This window comes from Lissotriton vulgaris, chromosome 3_1, assembly GCF_964263255.1.
Source record: "Lissotriton vulgaris chromosome 3_1, aLisVul1.2, whole genome shotgun sequence".
NCBI lineage: Eukaryota > Metazoa > Chordata > Amphibia > Caudata > Salamandridae > Lissotriton > Lissotriton vulgaris.
The window spans coordinates 807,731,731-807,758,847 of record NC_141689.1 but is presented as its reverse complement, the minus strand read 5'-3'; the positions used below and the strand labels follow the sequence as shown (position 1 = coordinate 807,758,847).

The window sequence follows — 27,117 nt, the reverse complement described above, 5'->3', positions numbered from 1 at the left end:
GGCGATGTTCAAAGACTGAGTAGCAGAGCTTGAAACGAGAAGTACATTCCTCTACTGCAAATGTCATGAAAGATTGACTTTTGAAAGTACATATTGTGCAAAATCCAAGGTTGCCAGATACTTTCCTTTGGATGTGAAAGGTATGATCGTTTGCAGAGATGTCATCCCAAATGATTCCGCCAGAACAAACTTTGTCAAACCCTTTAAATCTATCATATGCCTTTTTTATGTTTTAAAAAATCAAAAATAATAGGCATGTCATTTACATTGCCAACAGCTTAAACTCGCGTAAATGCGAGACTTATTGCACTGCAAATGCTTGTCTTAATTGTTTCAACAAGAAATGCCGCGGAGCTCAACAGATACACATGACACGGGCGTGGCTAGACAAAGAATGCTGGAGGCCTGAGGATGTCTGCGCTAAGTCAGTCAAGGGACTGCCTTTGTCTTTGTGGGCCTTATTCGGGTTCGTTTTTGTCGCAGGGTCTACATGGTTAGGAAGAAGTGCATTAGTAAAGAGATGCAGGTAGGCCCCAGCGGGCAAACCTGAGCTTCAGAGCCAGTCCTAACAGAACATCCCAGAATACAACTTGTATGCATGTTCTATACAGTGATGACTGACTGTTACGTTTGTGCATGTATGTGCACATCTTATAGTAACACGGTAATGCAAATGGATAATTAACTTGCGGAAACGGAGCCATCTGCTGTTCTCACTTGTAGCAAGGCAAGCCATTCCTCTAACTGTACTTTCAAAGTGCGATATTTCTAAATCGCTAATTTGACATTTTCTTCCTCTCAAATGTAGACGCTTTCTTAAATAATGTATTCAAGCCGCGTCGGGTTGGTTTGCTCGTGATAAAAGCTCAAGTTGACGAATTCATTGATACCAACGAAGGAATGATGTGTTGAGAACCTATTAATAGGAAAGCAAAATAGAATTAACGATGCAACCTTGGAGAGGCGACACGCAGTTAATCATCTGATCAGACTAGGACACATTTAGGATTATAGCTGCTTTACAGAGAACTCGCTCTTTATAAAATATAATTGTACACAAAAACTTGCATATTTTATATTTTAACAGTGTAAGAACTTATAAAGAATTTAAACTTAAAAATAAAGCCCAGTTGTATGTGGTACTGTATTTGCATTCCAGGAAATCAATAGGAGAGGTAGACTTGTCAAAGTATATTAAAGATCTTGCTCCCAGTTTATGCTCCTTCTGTCCCCACCCAAATAACCCCCTCTCTCGAGAATGGGCCCTCCATATTTTTAAACCATATTATATAAGACACACATTTTATATTTGTCTTGAAATATTCAGCACGGTTAAGAAGTAGTATCAGTAAACTGAGCCCTACTGCACATTGAAAAAAGATTGTTATCAAGGCAATTTCAAATAAAGAATTGTAATGAAGCAGAGGAAAATGGCAATCAGCAAAAGAGGGGTGGGTCAGCTAATAAAGACTACATCTCTTTGTTAACAAACGTTGAAGTAGTTTGTAATCTGCCTGTGCCATGTTCCATTCTAAGGCGAGTAAAGAGAAAAAAATACTTTTTTGTTACTCAATCTAGCAAATAAACCAGGCAAGGTAACAGGTGTGTGTTTTTTTAAAAAGAATACTGTTAGGTCTGTACTTTATTATAAATAACCATGTTCACTCATATTTCATCTTCTTGCCAGCAAATGAAGGACATTGGTTCACAAACTTCTAGAAGGTACAGTACATGAACAATTTGATTAAATCATGATTCCTTGAGAAAATAAAGTTCATTCGCATTGAGAGTAAACACTGCAACAAACATATAATAAGACATTAGACCTTGGTAGCCAGTACCGATTGATCATGTAAAGACTCCCCTCAAATTTGTTTTTAAAAAATAAAGATACAATCATAGCATTTTCATTTTCTTTAAAAATTCTAAAGATGAAGAAAAGTAGTGTTTATATAATTAAGTCTTCATATAAATTATAAAAGTCAAGTTTATGTTACAGAGTCTCTTCCCCGGATGGAGAATAAAGCACTTTTGTGGTACCTTCACCAGTAAGTATTTGTATCACATTAAGTTTGTCAAAACACGACGGAGACTGATATTGCATCGAAAATCCCAAGAGTACATTGTTCTGATGCAGTCTTTTATGATCGATGAGCTCCTGGGAATCCTCGGATCCATGGCATCATTGTCACTCCATTTCGAGTGAAAAGATAAGTACAAAACAAAAAAAACAACACTCCTAAAAACTTGATTGTGAAAAAATCATTGGTGAACAGCAGAGCAATCAAAAAGTCAACTCTGGTCAACATACGTTCCTTGAAATACAACATAGATAAGTCTGAAAATGTGAGGAAGAAATAATATATAATGAGGTAAGCTCCCCTAAAGGTGGAAGGTGCAGAAATGTCAGGAAAGAGTTCGATTGTATCCAATACCTAAATGTTTTTCTAACCATATTTCTGCCAGTTGCATGGTGGACGCAAATGTACTTGCCTTTGAACCTAAGCACATTTTGTATTGCTTAGGATTTAAGTTATGGTCACACTGAACAGGGTGAAACACGTGCACAAGCCCTGGATCTTGACTCCTGAAAGGTTTCAGCCCTGACATTATCACTTTAGTGTAGAGGTCTACATCCTCCAGTCCCCAGCCTTGAATCGATGTATCAAATCCACCAACCTTGTCTAAATCACTCTTATAAATACATGTGATTCCAAATCCGTAGTCTCTCCAAAACCCTGATTTCTTTGTGAAAACAAAGTTACTATCATCTGGAGGGTTTCCTCCATATGCTACTTTTGGATCATATTGGCTAAAGACGATTGGATAATACACCTGCTGACCCTGAACGGTATTGTCTCTGCACCGCTGTAGAAAGTCTGAAGTATAAATCAGGTCAACATCACAAAACAGCAACAGTGTATCATTGTCAAACTGAGCCGACGCTTTCTCTAGGGCCAACCCTCTGGAGAATTCTCCAGACATTGGGACGACTGTCATGTCTGCCTTAGGGTACTTATTGTGGTAGTCTTGAAGCAAATCTATGTGCTTGTTGGAATCCATGTAGTTGTCGGAATCAAATAGAATGATGACGAGTTTGACATTCTGCTTTGGAACAAGACACACCTTCTCAAAGTTCTCCATAAACCTCAGGAATATATCATACCTTCCAACCAGGGGAACCAGAAGATGAATTCTTTTGTCACCATTTTCTCTCATTTCCTTGGTGACATGAAACGATGTTAAGATCTTCAAAGAATTTGAAAGGAAGGAGAGTGACTGTGAATCACCCGTAATGCTTTCAACCAGGCTTTGAACATCAAGCTCCTCTGCCTCTTTAAAAAATGGTTTACTGAAAGATTGTTGGAGGTAAATATGGCGCCTTACCGGTACTGTGACTTTCCTTCCCTTGTGCCTTTTGTACAAAAGTAGCATATCCAATATGTATTCTACTCCATGCATGGGATCTACTCTGCGGTACCCATATTGAATTTCCTTGAAGTCGATAAGCCGTCCCCTAGATTTGGAATTTTCATTGATCATTTCCATCACTTGCATCACAGTATCATCCAACGATGCTCTCATAATGCTGTTTAAACTCTGACACGGTGGTTGGTTCTCGGACATGGAGTAAATGAGCTTACTTGTTAATAGCTCCCACTCTATCACTTCGTTTCGAGCATGTGGCTGAAAGCGGTTAAAGGAGGGCAATGCTCCTAGCTGCTGGTCTTCCTTACTTATCTCTGTGTTACTGAGCTTGCTCATGGCCAAACTTTCTCGATGGAGCTGGATTGAGCGGTAGCGTAGTTCTGAGATTTTGCGGCTCAGTATGTAATTGTGCAGCCTGTACTGGTAGGCTGGCCTTTTGTTCGGATGCAGTGTTATTGCTGTATGAATTTTGCTGTTGTGCAGATCCTGTATATAACCTTTCCTGTGGTGCTCATAGTTTTCATGAAACAGTTGCTGCATCTATAAAAGAAAATAAATTATGGTTAGCTTGAATAGTTTAAAACATCTTTTATAAAGTCTGCTTGAGTCCTTTCACATTTTATCATTGACACATGTATGCATATCAAGTTGCTAAACCCTAATGTCTTTCGTCTGCAAATACAATAAATACATCATTCTCCAAACCTTGAGCACATTTACTTCCCTAAACTGCTAATATGTACTCAAAAGCAGCAATGCCTTCCCAGCTCCATGTATAAGATGTCAGCAATTACATGTTTCTTCTCACGAGCATTTTTTTTTTGCTTAACAAAAATCCATTTCCTGCCAAGATGTACAAATGAATGTGCGCTATCATTAACAAAGACATGATAGGAATGAATTTAATGAAGAAACACCAAATCGCTTTTAGCGTTTACAATTATAGAAACACATAAAGAATCCATAGAGAGCAAGTCAATAAAATGTACATATTAAAAACTAAAATAATAAAAGGTGTCCAACAGTGTGCACCATTTAAAATCAATAATATGTCTGTCTTCTGCTCTTTTCTTAGGTATCAAGCATAAACAGGTTTTAGGCTAATGTCAAAGATGAGCAACTGCGCTAAGGTTAGAGATTGTTTTATCTTTTACAATCTGGAGATGAAAATCTTATTGTAGAAATTGTGATTACTACTTTGTAGGTATTGTTAGATCTATTAGTCAATAGGAAGATGATTTATACCTGGTGAATGACGATTCCATTGTATGATGACATTTCACAAAACATTTATTAAAAAATTGAAATTGAAATGTACTTTTGGTCAGCCCTAAAAGGTAAAAGGAAATCATTCCAAACTTTGATTTGCATAGCACATTTCAACTTTTAAATGAATCTATTTGGCCTAGCATCTGCACCAGTAGCTAATAGTCAGGCAGGTTTTATTTGACTGAAATAGAATAGGCCAATTTATAAGGCCTAGTCAAACACAATTTCCAGCTGTATCTCCTCAAAGAAACATGCATTGACAAAGCCAATAGTTCTCAACATTGCCTAAGCTACTGGCCTTGTCAATGTGACAGTATATTAGCCATGTTGTCTTGCAGCACATCTCCTGTTCAGCATGGCTTAAAGTCACTGAAGGTCCAGACTCACAGGATGTTGAGTCGATGCAGAGCACCTGTGCTGGCCACATCATAGCACGTTTTTCAATGTTGTTGAGCTATGCCGAACAGCAGTTGTGCTGCTAGACAAAAAGGCTAAAAGACATTCTCATTGACAAAGCCAATAACTGGCTTTGCCAATGATTGTTTGATTGTTTGATGTAAATGGGGTCTTGCTGAGCAAATTTGGAACTGATAGTGAGGAACAGTTGAGGAGCTTTAAAGTTAAGTTAGGATGTGGTGCAATGGCCAGAGCTGCCTACAGAGGAACTGGGAAACCAGGTTTAAAGCTCGGGGTCGGCAGAGCATTTTGTGAATCTGGGCCATTCACATGTTTTAACAAGTTTTTAAGAAATGCATTGGTTTATGTACACACATGCATTTTAGTGGTATGCATACAAGAGAGTAAGCCCGAAGACACCCATAGTCCTATGGAGGGCATGAAACCAAAGCAAAAATGGTTGTGCAAACGTTGAGCAGTGTAAGGAAACATGTGCTTGGTGCATGCGCTATGGGATGGCCAAACACAAGAAGAGGGTATGATGCTCGCATGCCTTGACGAATGGCATCAAAGAAATGAGACCAATGCTAAAGTTTACCAGTGATAGGAGATGGGTGGTCTGTAAACCCGCAGATAGAACACAACATGTCTTTTCGATTTTTCCCGAGCAGTGGATGCGTTGTCTAGCTGAGACCTAAAAACAATACATTTCACACTGGCGAAACCTACTGGCTTACTAATGCTTGTGTTTAGAAACAGGGAGATTTAGTGATTTATCTGTAAAAACAAAATATGGAACTGAGGCCAAGGCTAGTAAGATGATATGGCATCCTCTTGAGAGAGGATGCAGTGTAAGGACCAGAGGTATTGACTATGTAGCTGGTAAGCCAGGTCGAGTTTCGGCATCAGCTTTACATCCAAGAATTTGGACAAATCACTTTATCTCGCATGCCTACTTTTGCCATGGACACTGAGGGACAGGCAGACCTTGAAGACATCAAGGCTCAGTCTGGCTCCTTTGAAAAAAATTCAAGTTAAGCAAAAATGGCGCACAGAAGCGGAAAAAGACAGAAAGTGTCCAGACGGGAGAAATGTGAAGAATTAAAGAGTCCCACCCTATGAAATGAGATGCAACAAGGTGAGAATCGAACAGATAAGTCATTTTGCACAGGAGAAACATGCCTGTGCAATGACAGCAGAAGACACAGGTACTTTAGAAACTCTAACATAGATATGCATACCTGGTTCATTTGAGGTCTAATTTCCCAGCAATAAACGCCATTGCTGTATGACCACACATGGTGTTTACACACAAACACACCTAGTACCCACACATGCAGAAAATAAAGAGAGACTACTCATGTGCCAAGTAATAGCAGCTGTGCACACATGCTCCAATCAGCACATCACGTATACACTAACAGGACATTAAGCGGCAGAATATCACCACTCACTAGAACGAAACAGACTACAATGGGAGTTTAAATCAGTCATGGGGTCGGGTGAGAGGGTAGTTTGTAGATTGGGCAAGAACAGGGAGGTGCAACGGAGCAAGCAAGACAGGAGGGAGGAGGTGGGGAAAACTGGTAGCAACTATGAATTGAAAAAGCACTGGGAGGGTGATCTGTGGAAGGAGCATGAAGGTGGGTGGGGGGAGACACAGCTGGTATAAGCACAAGCAATGTGTTGAGTGCTGAAAAAAGATAGAACAAGCATTTGCAATGCAATAGGTCTCGCATTAGGAAAGTTTGAGCTATTGGTATTGTAAATGACACATTTTTTATTCATGTGTTGGTTTTGAAAATAGCGAAATTAATAGCTTTGTCAATAGTTTTAACTTTCGCAAATGTGACACCTATAGCATTTGTAATGCAATGTATTGTATTTACGTGACGTAAATGTACTGATATTACAAATAACAATGGCTTTACATTTTTCTAAATAATTAATACTTAAATAAAAGCTATTGTAATTTATAATGGCAACAGCTTAAACTTTTGTAAATAACTTTTGTGAAGATTATGTTCAGTGTATTTTATTGTGACGAAAATCCAAGAACTGAAGTGAAATATTAACATCTTTTTGTGACATTTGTAACACAGCTTGAAACATTGAGAGAACATATTTGAACCAATTGTTGTTGAATGGTTGCACAGATTGATGCTGTGGTGGTGCTGAGTGATGTTGCGGTGGCGACGAGTGATGCTGTGGCGTTCAGTGATGCTGAGGTAGAGTTGGTGGTGTTGGTGGTGGACATGGTGGTGGTGGGTGGTGGATGTGGTGCTGGTGGTGATGGTGGACGTGGTGGTGGTGGACGTGGTGGTGGTGGACATGGTGGTGGTGGACGTAGTGGTGGTGGATGTAGTATTGGTGGATGTGGTGGATGTGCTAGTGGTGGGGGTGGTGGTGGACCTGTCTCACCAGAAAGTACACAAATGAGTGGCTTTGTACAATGGTGCTATACATTTGGGCTGAGATTCCACTATATATAATTGCATAAAAGGTATGAAAACGTGATCTGCTGTAAAGTCAATTTTTTTTTTCCCTCCTACTGTAACGTTAAAAACCAAAAGCCCGATTCGCACCTGTTGCAGCATTTGCTTCGACCCGGCTCACTTAAAGCTGGTTAAGTAAAGTGTAGTGCTTATAATGTTTAGGGCGAGTGGAAAGCCGGGCATAGGGTAGCAAGGGCTGAATCCTTTGCAGCCTAACCATGTTACGCGCCAGGTTAGCAGCAAGTGTTTGTATATTATTTGCAAAACCAAACACGCATATGTAACAGAAGTGAAATAACAGATAGCGGTGCCTCATGAAAAAGAACACCCACGAGTGGCTATATACACCAGTACTATGCATTAGGGTTGAGATTCCACTATATATAATTGCATAAAAGGCAAAACACATTTAAATCTTAATGTGCTGTAAAGTAAAAATGTTGTTTTCCTCCTACAGTAACATTTAAAACAGAAAACATTATTAGCACCCGTTGCAGCTCCCGCTTGGACCCGGCTCACTTAAAGCCGGTTAAGTAAAGTGAAGTGATAATAATGTTTATTATGTTTAGCAACACCATTAATGGTTAATGTGGAAAAAACTTCAAACGGAGTCATATATTTACTGAAGATTGAATAGTTTGATGAATATGTGAATGTCATAGGTAGTTTGTGATAGGTGGTAGGCTAGTCTAACAGTGTATGCTTGCAACATCCTGCTAGTGACACACATGAGGGAAAAATCACTACTTATCACAGTGCTGTGATGACATGTCTGTCTTCAGCCAACGATACTCCAAATCCATGCTTATAAGTGGCTCATGCCTACCGAAGAATCGTAGTCTTGTTCTTTGTTAGAGACATATTTTATCAACAAAACCACTGACATACTCACTAATGAGGACAAACAAGGAGACCAACAATATGTGGATCTCAGCTTCCACACCCTGATAGGAGCAGTAGTAGAATCTTCTTTCAGCGGTTGACCCTCTTCAAACTATTACCAGTCACACATGTGAGGAATAACCCCTTACTTATTGTTCCCTTGCAAAGCCAGCATGGCAATGCTAATGCCCTCAATACCAGCCTGCCAGTGTACCACCTACAAAGAAGGGGCCACAGCAATGTTCACCTCATGTTCAGTCTTAAAAATTAAATTTCTGTTTTTTCCAAATCAGTAACCTTTGCTGGGTCCCTGTGGAGGTCAGAATTTTCTTTGTATTATTGTTTTTGAACTCCAGAAAAGCCCACCCGTTCTTAGGTACAACTCAAAATCTGCATTCCGCATTAATTTTCCTACCTTCAGCTACACTCTGCCCAACTCTCCAGTTTCTATAACTATGTGCAGAGCAGAGGCAACATATGCATCTTGCCACTGTCCTGCTGATGCCACAACCTTTACCTTTACATTCAATAATTTCCCAGCCTCCTCCAATTCAGAAATAATCTAAAAATTCACTCATTTTGTCCACCCAACTGAATTTCCCTTTCCTGCTTCCAACTGGACTAGAGCAAGCTCTTTGGCTCCTTCAAAGGAATCTTTACCTATCTAAAAACTATAAACTCATTAAAAAATAACCCTTAGTTTGGTTTAACTATGCAACCTTCCAAGGCATCACATATTAAAATCGCTAGGTGTTCTCTCATCAGGTTTAACGTGATGGCCCTACGACGTCAAGCTGGGTAAGGTTGGTGTTCCCTGAATGCCTGTTTCTGCATACGTTGTGACCTGCTTTTAGATATGGAATCATTGAAAACTAGCTGCACCTCTTACAGATATGAAAACTTAAAGTGATTTCATGAGCACCCCTGCGAAAGTTGTTTTTTTGTTGATTGGGAAACCCACTAGGAAATAAACTCCGCAGTGGTATCCTCGCAGACCGAACAAAGGTATTCCCATGAACATAAAACAAAGAACAAAAATGCAAAACCCATGAATGTTCATTGCCAAAAAAACTTTAAATAACTGTTAAAATACCCCAATATCAATTCAAATTAGTAAATCAGGCTATACAACAGCAATAATCAGCTAAACATCACATTAATTTCACATTAGAATGTATTTGCAGTATTCAGTGTGGAAAAGGCTAAAGAGCAGTGGGTCAAGTAGAACAGAAACAATAAAGAGACCAATACAGACTGTCTAGTGCAGTATCAACAATCAGCAGTACATTTAGAAAGAAAAAGTCAAGTCAACTAAAGGTGGTGAAAATAGCCAAGCCTTCAAAAAGAGCAACATGTAAAATCAACAACAAATCACCAAGAAGCAATGTGTTTTGCAGTGTACACTATGTAAGGAGCATAACACACAAGAAAGATACTCAGCAGAATCAAACACTTTTTAATTTTACAACAAAAACAAGCCATCACTAAAGTTGACGCTTAAAAAAAATCAGTTCTAACTATACACAAACAACCAAGTGTTGTACATCCCAAAACCCTACGAAAGAGCATCAGGATTGTGAAAGAGCTTTATTGCCATACTAATGGTAGAAGGCGCTATATGCATGTTGATATCATGACATACTCAAATATCAATGAAGAGGGAATTAGAAGCTGTGGTCCATTTGACTTCCAATGGTTAGTACAAAAATCAAAAAGGGGGTAGAATGGACCACTTGTCCTGCATAACCAGCTTCTTAGTTTGTGTGGGAAACATCTTTGTAAAACAGAAGTCTTGGTCGTCCCCAATGTGAGTGGGTGGGTTCTTTTCTCTCATTGCCTGAGAACGGCTGTCTCCCCCAGAAGAATGTTGGCCTCTTGCACTCTGTTGCGTTGATGGCATCTTCACTATCCAAACCACAGGGAGGTCAGGGCTCCCAATTTGCAAGCATGAGAGTCCTCCTAGATGTGATGCAAGATCTCTTTCCTAGCACAAACACAAGTTTCTCCCTTTAGAAGGAACACAGGGCTCTCCTCTGGAATGAGGTGGTGAGGCCTGCCTCAAGCTGCAAGACCAGATTGTGTCTTCTCCAGTATATGGGTTCCTAAACATTTCCAGTTTAGTCTGCTAGATAATTTGTAACTCAGGATGGAGGGAGGCCGAGCTCGAGTATGGGAACGATACACTGCGTACACAAAGCACTGTTAGCAATGCCTTTAACTGCAAACAATATTTTTGCACTTGTTTCAGAGAACTTTGTCTTTTTTTAACTATTGTCTCCCAATGTGGTCTCACCCTCTTTCTCCTTCCAGGGAGCTGATGTTCATAAGGTGGCTTTACTCCAGGTAGGAAATGCATGATCATGCTATGAACTCAACGTTGATTACCCGAGAACCACTTTGTCTACTCAGATTCCCTCGGCTCTGAATGTCTATCTTATTCCCCTTGTTTTAATGTACTGTAAAGAACTGAACCACTAGCCAGCTCCACTCGACTGGAAATGTCCTCACCTTTGAGGTATTCCACCTACTTCACAGTAAACAACCTCTCCTACTATTTCAAATACAAGTTCTCATTTTGCGTGCTGTAAACTATTTTCTAATCGCACTGAATAAAATGAACTACCCTCTTTTACAATGAAAAAAAAATAATCATATGCGTACACAGGCAAAAAGCGGTATATCTTGGTTCTCCGCCTCAGTGTACCGTAACAGAATAATCATAAGGTCTTTTCCTAATGAATGCGTTTTTAATTTCCCACATCACAACTTCATTAATAAAATACATCCAAGAAATGATGTATGGAATTTTACTTCACTTATCAGAGCACGAGCACACCCTCTTTTTCCATTCTTGGCCACTACTCAGAAACTAGTTGGTCTTCCTCTATGCGGAGGTCAGCATATTGACATAGGAAAAGACCTTATGATTATGCTGTTACGGTACACTGAGGCAGAGAACCAAGATATACCGCCTTTTGCCTGTGTGCGTATATGAGGTTTTTTTTTACAAAGACGGTTCCCACACGAACTAAGGGGCAAATTATCAAGGGGGTTTATCTCCGCTTTTTTGGCTTTAAAAGCCAAGAAAGGGGAGATAAAATTATCTCCCTATTACCTAGCTGTCGCTAACACCAGTTAGCGACAGCTAGTAGGAGATAGAGACCATCTTGGGCCCCACTTTGCATGTCAGTGATATTTATCACTAATAACATGCAAAGTGGGCGTGCCAAGATGTTAGCGACTGAAAACAGTCGCTAACATCGCTATCTCCTATTACCAACTTTTGGAGATATTCGCGCTAAGCGCGAATATCTCCAAAAGCTAACACCTGCCCTGAGCAGTTCTTAGCCATGTTATCCAATGGGAGGTGGATAACATGGCTAAGAGCATTAGCTCGCTAATGCATGAATATCGCTGACTTTTCAGCGATATTCATGCTTTGCGGCGATTTTTATCGCATTTGCGTTAAACCTTGGTAATACCAAGGTTTATTTGCGGTAAAAAGCGCCGCAGCTCAGCATTTTGTCTCTAACCAAGCAATAGCGATAATTATCGCTATTGCTTGGTAATATGCCCCTAAGACCCTGCTAATACAGGACAAGTGATCCATTCTCCCCCCTTTTTGATTTTTGAGATATCATGACATAAACATGCATGTTAACATCGGGCTTGTCCTTTCTACTCACTCTTGGAGTGCAGTGCAGTGCTATCCACATGTCGCATACCACCCACCACTTAATAGGAAATCGTTTTAGCCGAACAGAGCACTTTAATCTTGTTTAACAAACATGGTTCTGTTTATACAACAGCAACGCCTCCAGATCTAAAAATAGTACCGTTTATTTGTTACTTGAGCGCATAAATCAGCTTTAGATTGAAAGGGCTGGCTGGGTAGGCACCAGGGGTACCGACGTCACTGAAGAAGGTGTGCATTGTGACCTGAGAGACAGGAAGTATGAGCACCTGCAGTGACAGGACTGGGCACGTGCACCATTATCCATTTCCACAGCTTGAAGTCCATAATATTAAGAGGCAGCGCGAGGAGCCTCCTCGTATGTCAAAAATGACTCCAGGTGCAATTATATCGTTTGACTTGCGGTGACGCCTTCCAACTGGATAAGTGCTGTGGCCCATCTGGCAGTGCAGTGGTAGGCAGCACTCCGAGACAGCCGCCAGCGCCCGCTGCCAGTGTGAAATAGCTGATTATGAAATTTGGGAGGCCTAATCATGCGGCAATGTAATTAAAATTACCAATTATTGTGAAATACGTGTGGAATGGTGGAGAGAGCAGATCTCTGCATCCAGTAAAACAATATCTGAAGATAGCTAATGCGCGGGAATCCTGTAATTTGCATTGCAAATGTAGGAACACTTCCACGCAGTTAAAAATAGTGAACCGAATAAGTATTTCTGACCCCCTCTATTTTTTCAGTTTAATATCGTACAGCATTTTCAGCGACGAGGGGCTCTGATAGCTGATTACTTTGTGCAAAGGAGTTCATTTTACAGTTTTACGAAACGAATGGGTGGCAGTGTTCTCTTATAGCAATGTCACGCAGTTTAGGATAAAGTTTGCACTCTAATGGCGACAAAAGCACGCCGATATAGAAGTCAAATTATACCGTTATATTTGTTTTTAATGGTGTCAAAGGCAGTGACGTTTGCACTCTGCAAAGTATTTTACTGGCTTGGAAATCTAAATATAGCTGTAGTTTTTAAAATAAATGATGATCCTATTACCCAACCATTTCCAGTTATACAATGCCAGATTAAGCTAAATCGTCCAGCAAGATGTACTACTTGTCTGCCAAGACGGTTTAGATGAATTCACTGTTCTGTGAGGCTTGCTCATCATTTTCACCAGTGCACATTTTCAAACCTATAGACGAGAAGTTTAGTCCTGTGACAGGTCTAAGGCACAAGACAAGATATTGTAATGTCAATAGGTGACTGAAAGTGCTTGGATGCACTCATCTAAGCAGTGCAAGCACTCAGCTACTCATCGTCCACTCACACACTCACCCTTGCACTCATGCCTTAATTCACCCTTCCATTGACTCATTCTTGCATTCAGACACTTGCCAAGGGCTTTAAGTAGCCCGGTCTTTTCTTAAAAGCAGGTGCCGAAACGGGTCCCTATCGGACTCTCAATTTTTACTCTCAGGGTGGGATAAAACCCAACTCTGCTATAGTAGCATCTATCACTGCTTTTGATGCAACTTCTAAGAGACACGTTTTTCAGTTTTATATAGCGCAAACTTGGAGCGCTTTACATGAGCACTAGTTACATTACATGAGCACATTTTCATGTTTTGAATCAATGGATGTTGAGCCGACGTGCTTTCTCAGCTCGAAAATTGGCAGCTCTAGCCTTAGGCCACATCCTCGCTCACAAAAACGGCAGCATGTTCAGTATAATATACAATGAAAACATAGTTGGTTCTAATTTATCTTATGCAACTTACGACCATTGACAAAGCCAATAGTCCTGGCTTGTTGTAGGTGTGATGTCCCTTGTATTATATATCTGGAGGCAATGACAAAAGAAGCAAAATACCAGTGGAGCAGCAAACTATGCTAAGCACAGATTTTTTGCTTAAGTGGTTAAGCCACGCCCATGATTACAGCGTCCACGCTCCTTTGAGAGACCCCCAGTTTTTTCATCCCACTTAAAGCCCTGCACTTGCCCATCCTCAATTCCACACATGCAAAGGCACCAATCGAAATAGAGGCACTTTCAATTATAAACTCACCAGCTGGCTTTGTTGCTAGGTTGCAATGAGTGCAAGATGGTTTCTAGTAAATGTGTGACTGTCATTGAGAAGTCTGAGAGCGTTTCCATTACTGCGTGACTGATATACTGTGAGGGTTGGAAAGTGCTGCTGTTACTATCTGACAAGTTGGCTGATTGGCATGAAAGTGTTCTGCTAGTGTGTGAATGCTACTCTGATGGGTATTGGTTTGCGGTTGGTGGTGCAAGACTGTCCTTGGGTGCTATAAGAAGGCTTTCAGTACTCTGTGAGGAGTCAGTGGCATAATGAAAATTGAGGGGGGCCCCTGGAAGGTATATGGAGGGGCCCATCTGGACTCAGTTAGGAGCTCTCTGGCCAGGGTACTGTACTGAGGCCCCCCCTGCACTACGGGGGTTGCTGGGGCCTATGTTATGCCACTGTGAGGTGTGTAACAGGGCTTCCTGCTAGTCTACGAGGACGTAAGGGCTTTAACAGTTTCCCTCTTTTTAAAATAACACTGCAGCAACCATTTCTAAACAGAGTCTTCCTCCTCATCTTGTAAACATTAATAATCCACCGCACCAATGAGGCAGCCCAGAGATTGAGGTGGAAATTAGTGACCAGGCTGGTCATTTATTTACTTTCAAGAAAACCCTGCCCAGATACCACAGGCCGGTCACCTTACCCGCTGACCTACTGCACACACCCACACATTATAAGCACAACCTGGTGTGTTTGCTAGTGTCACCAAGCACCATAATCACCATTGTACAGAATCTCACCCCCATTGAACTGGACATAATTGTATTCCTAGTCACTAGTCCTCTTCTGTGGGACTCTGCCTTTGGCATCATATGAACACCTCTGCAATAGGTTCTAGGATCTGCTCTCCATGGCTGATGCTGGTCCCAGTGCACCAACACCAAGGCCACCCTAGTGCCCTTGCTTGTGAGTGCCATTCACACACAGGTTGCAGGTGTGCTACAGTGAGTGTAATGGGAGCAGCTAATTTGCCACCAATAACGTACATGTGCTAAGAGCATGTATTCATGCACTAGACAAACAAGCATAGCACCGCATAGAACCAACCCACTACTGTCAGCGGCACTGGATTGGAGGGGTGCCCGATCAAGTGATCTAACAAATATGTAATGCAAACTCTGCTTGGGGAAGGCATTAAGCACACCACAGTTACTCAGAAGTTTGTTTGTTTAGTACAAAAGACACCCAAACTAGGAGAAGGCAATCCATACAGCACTTCTGCCCTAGCACACTTTGGCAAATGCAGTATGATATCCTCTGCTAGGCTTGTCACTGTAGCTGTTGCAGCTTACTACACTACAGGAGGTGGTGCTTTGGGAGATGGACAGTAGCAGAGTTGATTTCTTTTGGGGTAGTGGACAAAAATATTGTACCTTTATTGCAGTTCATGTGGGGACAGGGGAGCTGGTTTGGGGTGTCGTGGGGCAATTAGGTGTAACTATGTTCCAACAGTGATCGAGTCTTTTATCTCTGGTGTCCTTGGGCCATCTTACTATTCAATCCAAACTCTGCTCAGCGTATGCCTCTTTAGTTCATGACCACAAAGGTAGCAAGGAAGAACAGTCCGAAACTTACAGAGGGACGTAGTGTGAGTAAGAAACACACAACTGCACAGCGCTTAATAAATCAGTCAATGTTTTTACTATGGCATTTGTCATGTTGTTCATAATAAAAATAAACCTTCTCATTAAATTTGTCACAGAGTTCCCAAGTAAAACCCCCTTTCTATTCTATTTGTCAGCGTTCACAATGTAAAAGCCCTTTTTATTGTATTTGGCTCTGGGTTACACCTCGGAAACAAAGACCCTTAGTATTGATTTTGACACATGGCCTTCATTAACAATATCTCTATCAATTATGAACAGTGGAACTACTTTATAGGGGGTCTAACACAAGAGCTGCCCAATCAGAAGCCAATGAAACAGTCCCTTAATGGAGCTGGATGAAAATCCCTTTCTCTAACCTGCTTTAAAAAAACTATTTTTGGTGATTACATGTTCTCTAACAGACAGCTAAATCTGTCTCCAGTCATACCTAAAATGTATGCTGTAATTACCAACCAAACGCTATTAAGGTCATAGTCATCTTTGTATTGCAACACAGCTTGACTCAACTGGGAAAACAAAGCACTTTTCATGTTCTCTGTGACAATATTATATTTTTAAAAGTTTAAATTCAACAAAAGTAACAGAAATGATTACTAGGTTTGGACAATACTTTAATTAGGTTTGTAGAAGATGCAAAAAATTAAAGGCCTAATTACGATGGCAGTCAGACAAGTGTTCGACCACCATCGCAGTGGGTTGGAATTCAGCCGACATGTAGTCGGTGGTTTCACTTATCCATTTAAGGTGCAACTGCTGTGTAGGTGGTCGTAAACATCCCCTTTTTCATTGTGCTGCATACGGGAAAAGGGTACTAGTACAAGCTGCAGTGGAAAAAGGAATGTTTTGAAACATCCATGCCCCGTTTGTCAGGCACCACATGGCGCCAGGCACACAGAGGAGGAATGTTTGGCGGGGCTCCACAGATGACCCTCTTTCCTCAGAATTGAGGCTCAGAGGGACGGGGGCCCTGGTAGGGCCCCCCAAAGTCCATTTCTGACAGTCTTTCTTTGACAGTCGTACCACCACAGAAAGGCTGTCGGGAAGGGACACCGTTATCCCTATGGTAGTGCCAGAGCAGGCACCGCCCTTATTGTAGGGAATACGATCCAACCGATGGTCCGACATGCTCAAGCGTTGATAGGTCCCTCTGATCAATGTGGTCTGACCGACCACATTATAATGGGGCGTGTGGGCCGCTCTGCCCGATGATGGTGGGACTGCCACCGACAGCCTGCCAGTGGCATTTCCACCAACATCCTAATCAGCCCCAAAACTGCCCTAAAATGTGTAAAACTTTGTATCAAGCAATTTGGCTTACTACTTATAGGAGTGCACACCTTATATAAAAAAAAAACCTACCTAGATACTAGGGGAAGGTTTTTTCCCCACTGTAAATATCATGTGGTGAGTCATTTTCTGCTTGAACTAGTCTCCCTAGTTGTGTCTTGTGATATTATTGTACATGAGGCGTGTGCCCAGTTAAAAAAGCATCATGAAACACTGGCAAAGCACTTTTCGCTCAGGTTAATCTTGCATAATTTCCCACATTCTACATGGAATTTCATGACATTTTGAGACAAAAAAATGCACATTTTCACACACATGAAGTACACATAAAACTTAGCATGGCATGGCATGACATGCAATACTAAACATTGGTAGAGAGCTCTGTCACCTTTTGGGGCACCCACATGCAATACATTATACATTTGTGTACATATACGCTGTCTATGACGTACATAACCTGTGTGTAGTCTTCCTTTTCAAAAGCATATAGTTGCAGGCTATCTAGCTGGCTGGAATCTAGCTGAATGCTAATGAAGCCGCTCCATTCAGTCTTCAAGGTCATTGGACGAGGGAGCACAATATTGATGCCATACCTCTTAGTGATAAGAACATGAGTCAAGCACAATAATTTACTGACACTCAATTTATTTTCCTTTATCAGTTCAGGGGAAAATCCAGTCATTAGTGTTTTCTTGATCACCAACCTGTTAAAACACTTCCTTACATTAACCAATCACATCTGCCATATCTATTTGAAAGACGGTCTGCCATTTCGCGGAATGTCAAGCAGACTGACGTGCTGAAAATAAGAGGGCTGATATTGCAATCTGGAGAAAACGAAGACAACACAAAACAAACTGCTGGACAGAATGATCTATAAATGTGCCGGGTGGGGCACCTTTAAAAAAAGACTGCTATTATAGAAGCAATGAATAAATACCCGACTGGTACTTCGCTTATTTGGACAGGTGATTTTAATATTGTTAAATATATATAAAGTAGGAAGCAGGTGGGTGATATTAAAGATGGCCAATGATAAAACGTTGGCCAATTTCAGCAGAAGAAGAAGCCTTAATTAATCTTTGTCTTTTACGACAGATGTAAATGGCGGTAGCTACCCGTGTGAACAATCCGACCTTTGTAGGGAGAGGAAAAGGTAGTATTATTGACCAAATTGTTTTTTCAAATAACCTTGTGCTTTCCTCAAAAAATATGAGGTAGACCCGTCACCATTTAGTGACCAATATCCAATTATCATTAACTTCTCTTTCCCACAGTATGCCTTCCCAACTTCTAAAACAAATTCCCTTTTAAATTACGTGCCCGATTGGGGATACGAAGAACTATGTGGACCCTAACAAAGTGTTTTTAGATTTCCAACTATTAATCAGACTGAGATCTCATGCTTTCTTGTGGATGCCATTGATCCAGTTTACACATGCAATAGTTTTCCCATGATATGCAAAACGGTCTCTGAAAAATGATTAATGAACAAACATTGGAACGATCGCCCCATTTAACCCTGAACGCACAAATGCTTACAAAACCCTAAAAATGGTTACTAATGTAATACTATGAGACCCAGTAGTGGTTAGAGACGCAAGAAGAAATGATAAGAAAGAGATTGAGACTAGAAAGGCCGACATTAGACACATGAATTGGCATGGTCCTAAAGGCGAGACCTATTGGCTATGCCAATGCTTGTTGTTATATCTTGGCATGTTGACATGCTAGGGGACTGGGTATCGATGTTGAGTTGGGAGCACAGCAATGACCTACTCAATTTGAATGCGTAGGTAATACAACCGGAGGCGTGAAATTAAAGGTTCGCTACCAGGAATAACAGGAAGGTAGAAAGTTAGACTGGTTAGAAAGGTAGGGAGGGGTAGAGGTAGGCATGGTGGTGAGGGGAAAAACAGATGCATGCTAGGAGAGCACTGTGAGGGTGGGATGAAAATGGGAAGAAGCACTGAAAGGTGAGTCGGGTAAAGACTGTAGTGAGCCAAACAGAAGGGTGGAGAGGGGTGAAGGGTAGACAAAGAAGTGAGGTGTAGAAGAAAAAGATTCAGGTGCAGAGACAGGTAAATCAAAGATGTAGAGGGAGAATAACTCAGTCGTAGACGAGAGAGGGTCAGGTAGAGAGAGGGAGAGGTGTGTCAGAGACAGGTAGAGACAGCTGGGGAAGAGGCAATAATAAAGACTAGGGTAGACAGGTGAGGTAGAGCGGTGCGTTGATATAAAGGAAGTATAGAGATGTGACAGATAGATGTTACTGAAGAGGAAAAGAAGTAGAGCTATTGAGAAAGGACTAAGGTACTAAAACAGGTAAGGGGGTGAAAAGAGCTAGAACAAGTGGAAGGGGAGAGAACACGTAGAAGATGAATGGCAGGGTAAAGTGAGCGATCAAGCAGTGAGTGTGAGGAGTTGGATACAGAAGGTTATGTTGTGGCAGTGAGCGTGAGGTGTGGGGTACAGAGGGAGATAAGGCAGTGAACGTGTTGACTGGGGTACAGAGGGATATAAGGCAGTGAGCGCAGGGAGTGGGGTACAGAGGGATATGAGGCAGTGAAAGATGATAGAGGAGCGGAACAGTGGTGAATTAGAAGGCAGAGAAAGAGGTAGACAGATGTTAAGTACAGAGAGAGGGTGAGGTAAAGAGCTGATGTTGAGAGCGAGTGGAAGTAGAGACAGTTGCAGGTGTTTTTAACCTCTTGTAAACCAGACTTCCCCAACCTTGATTATTCCTAGTCACCGTACTCTTGTATGGGGACAATACGGTTTTAATGGCCCATGCAGCAAATGGATTACAAGCACTTTTAGATGATTTTATTAAATGTATGCAGGTACTGAAGGTTGACCATACTAAATCCTATGTTATGACCTGTGGCACAATAAATACCAGGTCGAAATCATTTTTTATTGGGAAGGCACCAAATTTAAAGACAAAAAATGTTGTTACCTGGGCCTTTTATTCAATGACAACATGAAGTGGGAAAGATTATTAACCCATAGGACTCAGGCAATGCAGGCATCATGCAAATCCATTTTTAGGTTTTCCAAGAAACTAGGACGTTAGCTCCCAAAAGAAATGATCATGCTTTATAAAAGTAAAAGCCTTGCTACCAGTACATACTGGACCGGCATTTGGGCGTACATGGCATCTAAATCCTTACAGGTGGTTGAGAATACATTTTTAAATAGTCTTCTGAGAACTTCAAATCTACACCAAGTTTCATAACATACAATGAATTGGATGTAAGCTTCCAAAGGCGATAGGGTAGGCCTGGCCCTTATTTTACTTTGGATCAAAAATTAGTCCACTCCTGGATTGGCTTTTTCACGCATAATAGGAGAGGACTGCCTAGTGCAAAAGAATTGGACAGCCATACCATGGCTTAAATATGTTAAAGATGTTTTTCAAAAGTTGGGATTAAGTAGCCTTCGTGATAATCTGCGTATTATAAATGTGCACTATAAGGTACAGATGAAGAAACATTTCCTTATGAAAAAAGAGGATTCGAGGGTCATGAACTCACTTGATAATGGTAACCAATCAATCATACGTCCCGCTCTCAACCACGCTAGACATGGAACCACACTTAACATGGGTAAAGGCATCAGAACTCAGATTTTATCTGACTCATTTAAGAGTGAACACAATACTTTACTTAGTTGCCTTCCCTATTGCTGGCGCCTGGCTTGTGTCATTACCATGTTGCCCATGCTATGGTAGGTCACTTCAGTCAATAAAGCTCTTTATGCCATTTTGCCATTTTGCACCTTGTATACCTCTTTCAGAAAATAGTTCCTTCGCTTAATACTTAGCAGGGGATCTTTTAATACTCCCTATGAGGGTTTGCATTATTTACAACGTCCTGAGTCTCCTCTGATATGCTTTGCTGTTCTGAATTTAATCACTCAAGCACTGAGATTAAGGAAGAAATATGAATTCTGATCCATTTTTTTGACTTTGATGCAGCTCCTGCTCCATTGCTCAGTATAGATTTGCTTAGCATCAAGGAATTCCTATAGGCAATGTGAACTCCGTATAGCTATTTGTATTTATTCAATTTACCATTTTAAGGAGGGAAAATATTTTTGCTTATATGTGATTTTTATTAAGATTTTATTGGATTGTGAAATCTCTATATATCTTTTCATTGTGGTTTTATGATCAAGATTGATCAAATAAAGATAGATATGATGATGAGACATCTGTTAAATAGTTGGGTTGTACCCAATATCTCTGTGGTTCTTCATAAAATGTCACAACAAGCACCAATTGTTCAAACATGTTTTCACACACATCTTAAATCAATGCACAATGCTTAGGTGTGAATAAGAGTATACATGTGAAGTCTGTAAAACAAGTTTTTAGTACACAATATGTACTTCTTCCAAGAACACAAAGAGCCAAAGCAAATGCAGTCAAAACGCTCCAATGTCCATCACTATCAGATGGAGGCAAGGATCATGTTTGTTCATCTCTCTTGGCCTTGAAGAACGCACTGCCTGCTGGTACTGCAACCAAGCATTAGAATACTTTTACGATGTTCAGTGAAAGGTTACCTAGGAAACGCTAAACATACTTGAGAAACCACTGTTTGAACACTAAAAGCGAATAAAAAAACGACAACATAACATACAGTTGTTGAAACTGTTGCCCTAAAATTTAGCTACAAGATTAATAAGCCACGACGTGTATCACACTTGAATTTGTGCTATTCCATTCCCCAATGGCAAAAACGTTATTCAAAATGCATACCACCCTGGAATATGGATGGAAAAATCCTCCATTTCACTAATAAATGTAGGTGGACAGCCATTGGGTAAAGAGATTGTTTCCACTTTGCAATACAATTCCTCCCTGAGCATACTCCAAAGCAGTATATTGCAAAACACTTGTATAGAAATGTTGACCCTTAAGCATAAAAGTACAAAAAATTTTAGACACAGCCTAATACAACAGTATTCTAAAATTCGTTCATTTTTACAGTTTTCTCAAAAATGTTATAATTACATTACAAAAATCTCTTTCTGTTAATCCAGTATAGGTGTTGACAACTGGGTAAAGAGATTGTTTCCACTTTCCTGGTTGTAAAGAATCCTATTGTGGAGGATGTATATCAGATTATCATTTTCATTTCATTTCATTATGTCTTTATTCCGATTAAAATAATCATAAAAGACAGTACAGACAGTGTTGAGTTAAAATACTTGTAATAAAAACACAGAGCAGTACATAACAATCATTAGGGTATAACTAAGCACAGTAACTAGTACAAAGGTTTATACCATATAGAAAAAGCTCAGAAGTGTTAAAAGACATAATAAAAACCATAAATATACAATGGTAAGAAATATAGAAAATAAATGATTTAATACCACTGAAATTTCATTAACGAAGCCGCACTAAAATGGCATAATGTCTGGATAATTAGAACTAGACTTGGCTTTCTCTTAATTTTTTAGATCGAATAAGCCAGACACAGCTCAGGAACTTCGCCATGGCAATAACTATTGGTTTGTTGGTAGATGTCTGCAGAATCCTTAGGGTCTCCAAGGCAGATCTATACCCAGGGTCATACATGTGGGTTTCAACCATTTGATTCTGGGTAGCTTGTATGCCGGACATACAAAAAGGACGTGGGATATAAATTCCGTCTGGGCTAAACATACAGGACATTGATCTGACCCATACAGAAGCCATTTATTTGTAAAGGTGTTGATCGGAAGAGAGCCAACCCTAAACTGGTGGTATAGTTTCCTGTCCATTGGTCTTAGGATGACATCCCAATAAGCCTCAAACACAATGTCCTGTTTAAGCATAAAAAAATCCTAGGACAGGGTGGGCCTAATAGTGGAAGAAAAATAATTGATCTTAACCATATCCCAATAGGCAGCCTTAAACTCCCTTTTAGGCGGAAAGGGATTTTCTTCTGGATGCTCCCATAAACCGCTCATCCCCATCCCACACAGGGTGTTTTTTATATTCTGTTGCCATTTGATCTTGCCTAAACATCCAACCCCCCAAAATCCAAAAGGGATTTAGCATATTGGTAGAGCTCAGGGGTGACCCAGAGCCGTCTCCAAAACACTATTGGTCTATATCGGGCAAGATCCTCAATGTGTAAACAACCCAAATCCAAGAAGAGGGGCAACAATGGGGAGGATTGCTGGAGTCCCGTGATAACTCCGACAAATTTTCTTCTGGGCTAATACCAAAGGGAAGATGTTCTTAAAACCCCATAATTCAGCACCATCTAGGATTGAAGTGATGACCTTGGTGCTGTATATCATAAGAACAGGGGCTATTGGCTTGGTGAACAAGAGCCTATGCTCTTTTACAAGAGCTCCTGCCAGCTGTGCATGTTTTAAAGCTAACACGTCAATGTGAGGCTTCAGTGAAGTTTCCTGTCTAAGGTGATCCCCAGATACGTGAACGCCTCTGTCTGATATAAAAGAACGTTGTTCATGTACACACTTCCTTTAATGGTCTTGTGTTTGTAAAAAACCATGAACTTTGTATTGTGCACATTTACCACCAGCCCATGATTATGACAGAACACCTCAAACCTGGACAGTGCAGCCTGGAGTCCCTTCTGAGTCTTAGATAGGATCAAGGTGTCGTCTGCGAACATGAGAAGTGGGATCCTCAGCCCCACCAAGGTGGGGGCATCTGTAGGGCATGTGGATAATAATGGACCACCCTATCGATGAACAGGGAAAACAACGTGGGCGCCAGGACACATCCTTTGCCCACATGCTTTAGGACAAGAAATCTATCTGTAACCTCACCATTTGAGCCACACCTAACCTGTGCATAGTTCGAAGTGTGCAGTTTACTTAAAATTGCTAATAGCTCCTGAGGCATCCCTGCATCTGAAAGGACACTCCACATTTTATTATGTGGGACCAAGTCAAATGCAGACTTAAGATTGATAAAAGCTGCATAGAGGGATCCCCCCTATGATAACTACTCTCCAATAAATCATTACAAACCTGAAAACCTGGTCAATAGTGCTGGTAAGGGGCGAAAGCCGGCCTGCAGTGGTGATAAGATCTCATGCTTCTCAATCCACACTTGGATACGACTGACTACCAACCTGGCAATTATTTTTTGCATTGAGTCAATAAGACTAATAGGCCTGTAATTGCCAGGTGACGAGCGGTCGCCCTTTTTATGTATCGGTATTATAACTGCTCCAAGCCAAGTAGCAGGGATGGGTGCCCCACTAGCTATAGCATTGCCTAATAAAGTAATGTAAGTGACTCAATTCTCTTTATTGTGCAGATACAAGTCCGCCGGTATACAATCCGGGCCTGTTGCCCTTCCTTTCGGGATCAATGAGAGAACATCTCATCCAACAGGTGAGTCCACCAGATGGTCTTCCCTTACGTCCCCCTTGTGCTGGTTTTGAGAAATTCTGAAACCCGGGGTGATAAACTTGATCCATGGACCATGTCTTTTGGAATACCCGTATGTCATGCTATTCGATAAAAATAGACCAATCACTTGATTCAATTGTAGATAGAAGCCCCGCGATGTTCCAAGAACCCACTGTAATGCTAGTCTTATTATGCCATGGGTATGTAATCGAGAGGGGCATTTGAACTGCAGGTACATTTGTGGATCTTGATGCAACCATACCGAGGGAACCTTTCTGTGGGAAGCATCCAACCTGGGCACACTGGCTAGGCCTTCCTTCTTTCCCTCTAGACACAATTCCTCCCTAGATATTTCCGCTTACCCTGAATAGCCAGAGTTATCCCCAGTTTCAGTTCTCGCTAGATTGGCAGTCCTGATTTTGAATAGGTCAACAGGGTCACAAATGAAAGAACCTTGGTCTAATCCCGTGTAACCCCCATTGAGGCTTGTTGTTGTTGCAGTGCCACTAGGGTCAAGTCAGTCAATGCCTTCCAATGAAGAAAGGGCATAAAATTGGTTGCGCACAGGGACAGAGTAATTAAATTGCCCCAAGGGGTTGGATATCCCTCTCCAATTGGCACAGCTGAGATCTGTTATGGGTCGGTAGAAGAATCCCAATGGAAGCACTGAAATAGTGTCCCTTGCATCACGATTCCCTGCCTTCGACAGTATGTACTGGACCAGGCTGGGTGTCCTAAAGCTCAAAACCACACAGTCGCCCCGCAGAGTTTTTTGGGACTTCCCAACCCAAGGTACCCTTCTCACCATTTTAAATTCTGTAAACAGTTGGGTTGTTATCCCTGTCCTAGAGCCTAACAGATCTAATGCCTTTTTTCGCAGGGTAGACCAATGCTCCTGCGTCTGTGGTGTAAGCTCAGGGACATTACCCAAAATGACAGTGTAAGGTGTAGCTTCCGGCGGTAAGTGAAGAAATGTTGGGGCATACGACTCATTAGCTAAGGGTTGTTGGAATGAATGCGCTCTACCAACTCTCAGGGCCTGCTGTGCACCCAAGGCACTAGGACCACCGCAGATGCCTTGAACAGAAAGAGCATTATCAAAAAGCAAATTTTGTTGAACTTCAGTGATGGTCCGATCCTCTTAGGACCATCCCAAGCACATGTATTGGCACAAAAACAATCCCAACCAAAGGCCCTACAAAGCATTATGGGACGAGATTAGCAGTGGGCAGTGAATATTATAGTATACAATATCAAAATAATTCTACAAAGAGCTACAGTTCACCTAGTCGTTACTAGATGTCCCTTATGAGTCAAATGCAAAGTATTGAAATTATTCTTACATCCAGCTGCAGTTCTACTAGTTGTTACTGGATGTCCCTCACAAGTCAAATGCAAAACCATTGAAACCCTTTCATCAAGCATTTGCATTTGACTCGTGAGGGACATCTAGTAACCACCAGTTGAACTGCAGTTCTTTGTAGAATTATTTTGATATTGGATACTATATAATATTCACTGCCAACTGCTAATCTCATCCCATAATGCTTTGCAGGGCCTTTGGTTGGTAATGATTTTTTGCCAATAACTGTGCTTGGGGTGGTCCTAAGAGGATGGGACCACCATCAAATTATTCAATAAGATGTGCTTTTTTGTTTTCAAGGCATCTGTTTGGTACTCCCCCTAGGCTAGGGAGGATCCCAAAATCATCACCTCTCTCACTGCTTGCTAATTTTTCAGTTTCACTTTTGTGAAAGTACTATATGCACTTTAGCATATAAAGATAGAGATACTTATTTTATGCAGAATGCCATTTGCAAGTTTTTCACAGTGCAGATAAGTACACAGTTTCATCAGCTACGCTACGCTGACTACGTGCACTACGTGAAGTTCAAAGTATACTACGTGAAGCTACGTGTAGTGCTGCTACTCAAACTACGCCCAGGCTTACTCTAGGGGAGCCTTCCGGGCTTGTTGGAATAGGAGGAGTCGAAGCAGTTAAGACAGATATGGGCTGACTAGATGACCCAGGAGGAGCAACCTATTGATGTAAAAGGTTCTAACGATAGCCTGCGCTCTGTTAATTGAATCTTGTGGATAAGTGCAGATTCAGCCCTAGTTAGAAATGCATCAAGGGTTCCCACAACTCCCCCACCCACTCCCGATTTGCGTTTGCCCAGTAAGCTAGCCCCAACAGGTGGCATGGCAATACAAAACAGCTGCTAAACTGTGCCCCTTACTCATAGTCAAAAGTTAGAGGGGTGGCCCAGCCCTGCCCCCTCCAGACTCAGACGGGCTCAGACGGGCCCGCCCTTGGCCTGGGTTTTGTCCAGGCTGCGTCCCACGCCTCGGGTAGAGAGGCAGCGCTATAAGCGCGGTGACCACGTCTCCCCCTCACTCGCGGGAGCTAGTCCAAGGGGGTTGCACTGGGATATAGAGTCCTCTCCCGGAGTGTTGACGCAGGCAGTGGATGTATTGTAAAAGCAGCGTTGACCCTGGGACAGCGTCCCACCAAAGTGTTTCCACCACCACAAAGAGAAATTCAAACCAGGGCAGGAATCACCGGTGCAGGCAGCAAAAGCAGGTAAC

At 41.4% G+C, this 27,117-nt stretch overlaps 1 protein-coding gene across 1 annotated transcript in view; it reads right to left on the bottom strand.

Moving 5' to 3' along the window:
• Nucleotides 1-1,464: 1,464 nt before the first annotated feature.
• Nucleotides 1,465-27,117, bottom strand: part of CHSY3 (chondroitin sulfate synthase 3) — a 589,492-nt gene continuing 563,839 nt past the window's right edge. The window contains exon 3 of the mRNA XM_086961121.1: nt 1,465-3,969. Coding sequence (XP_086817247.1) covers nt 2,407-3,969 — 1,563 coding nt within the window. The 3' untranslated portion in view covers nt 1,465-2,406. The remainder of the gene's footprint in view (nt 3,970-27,117) is intronic.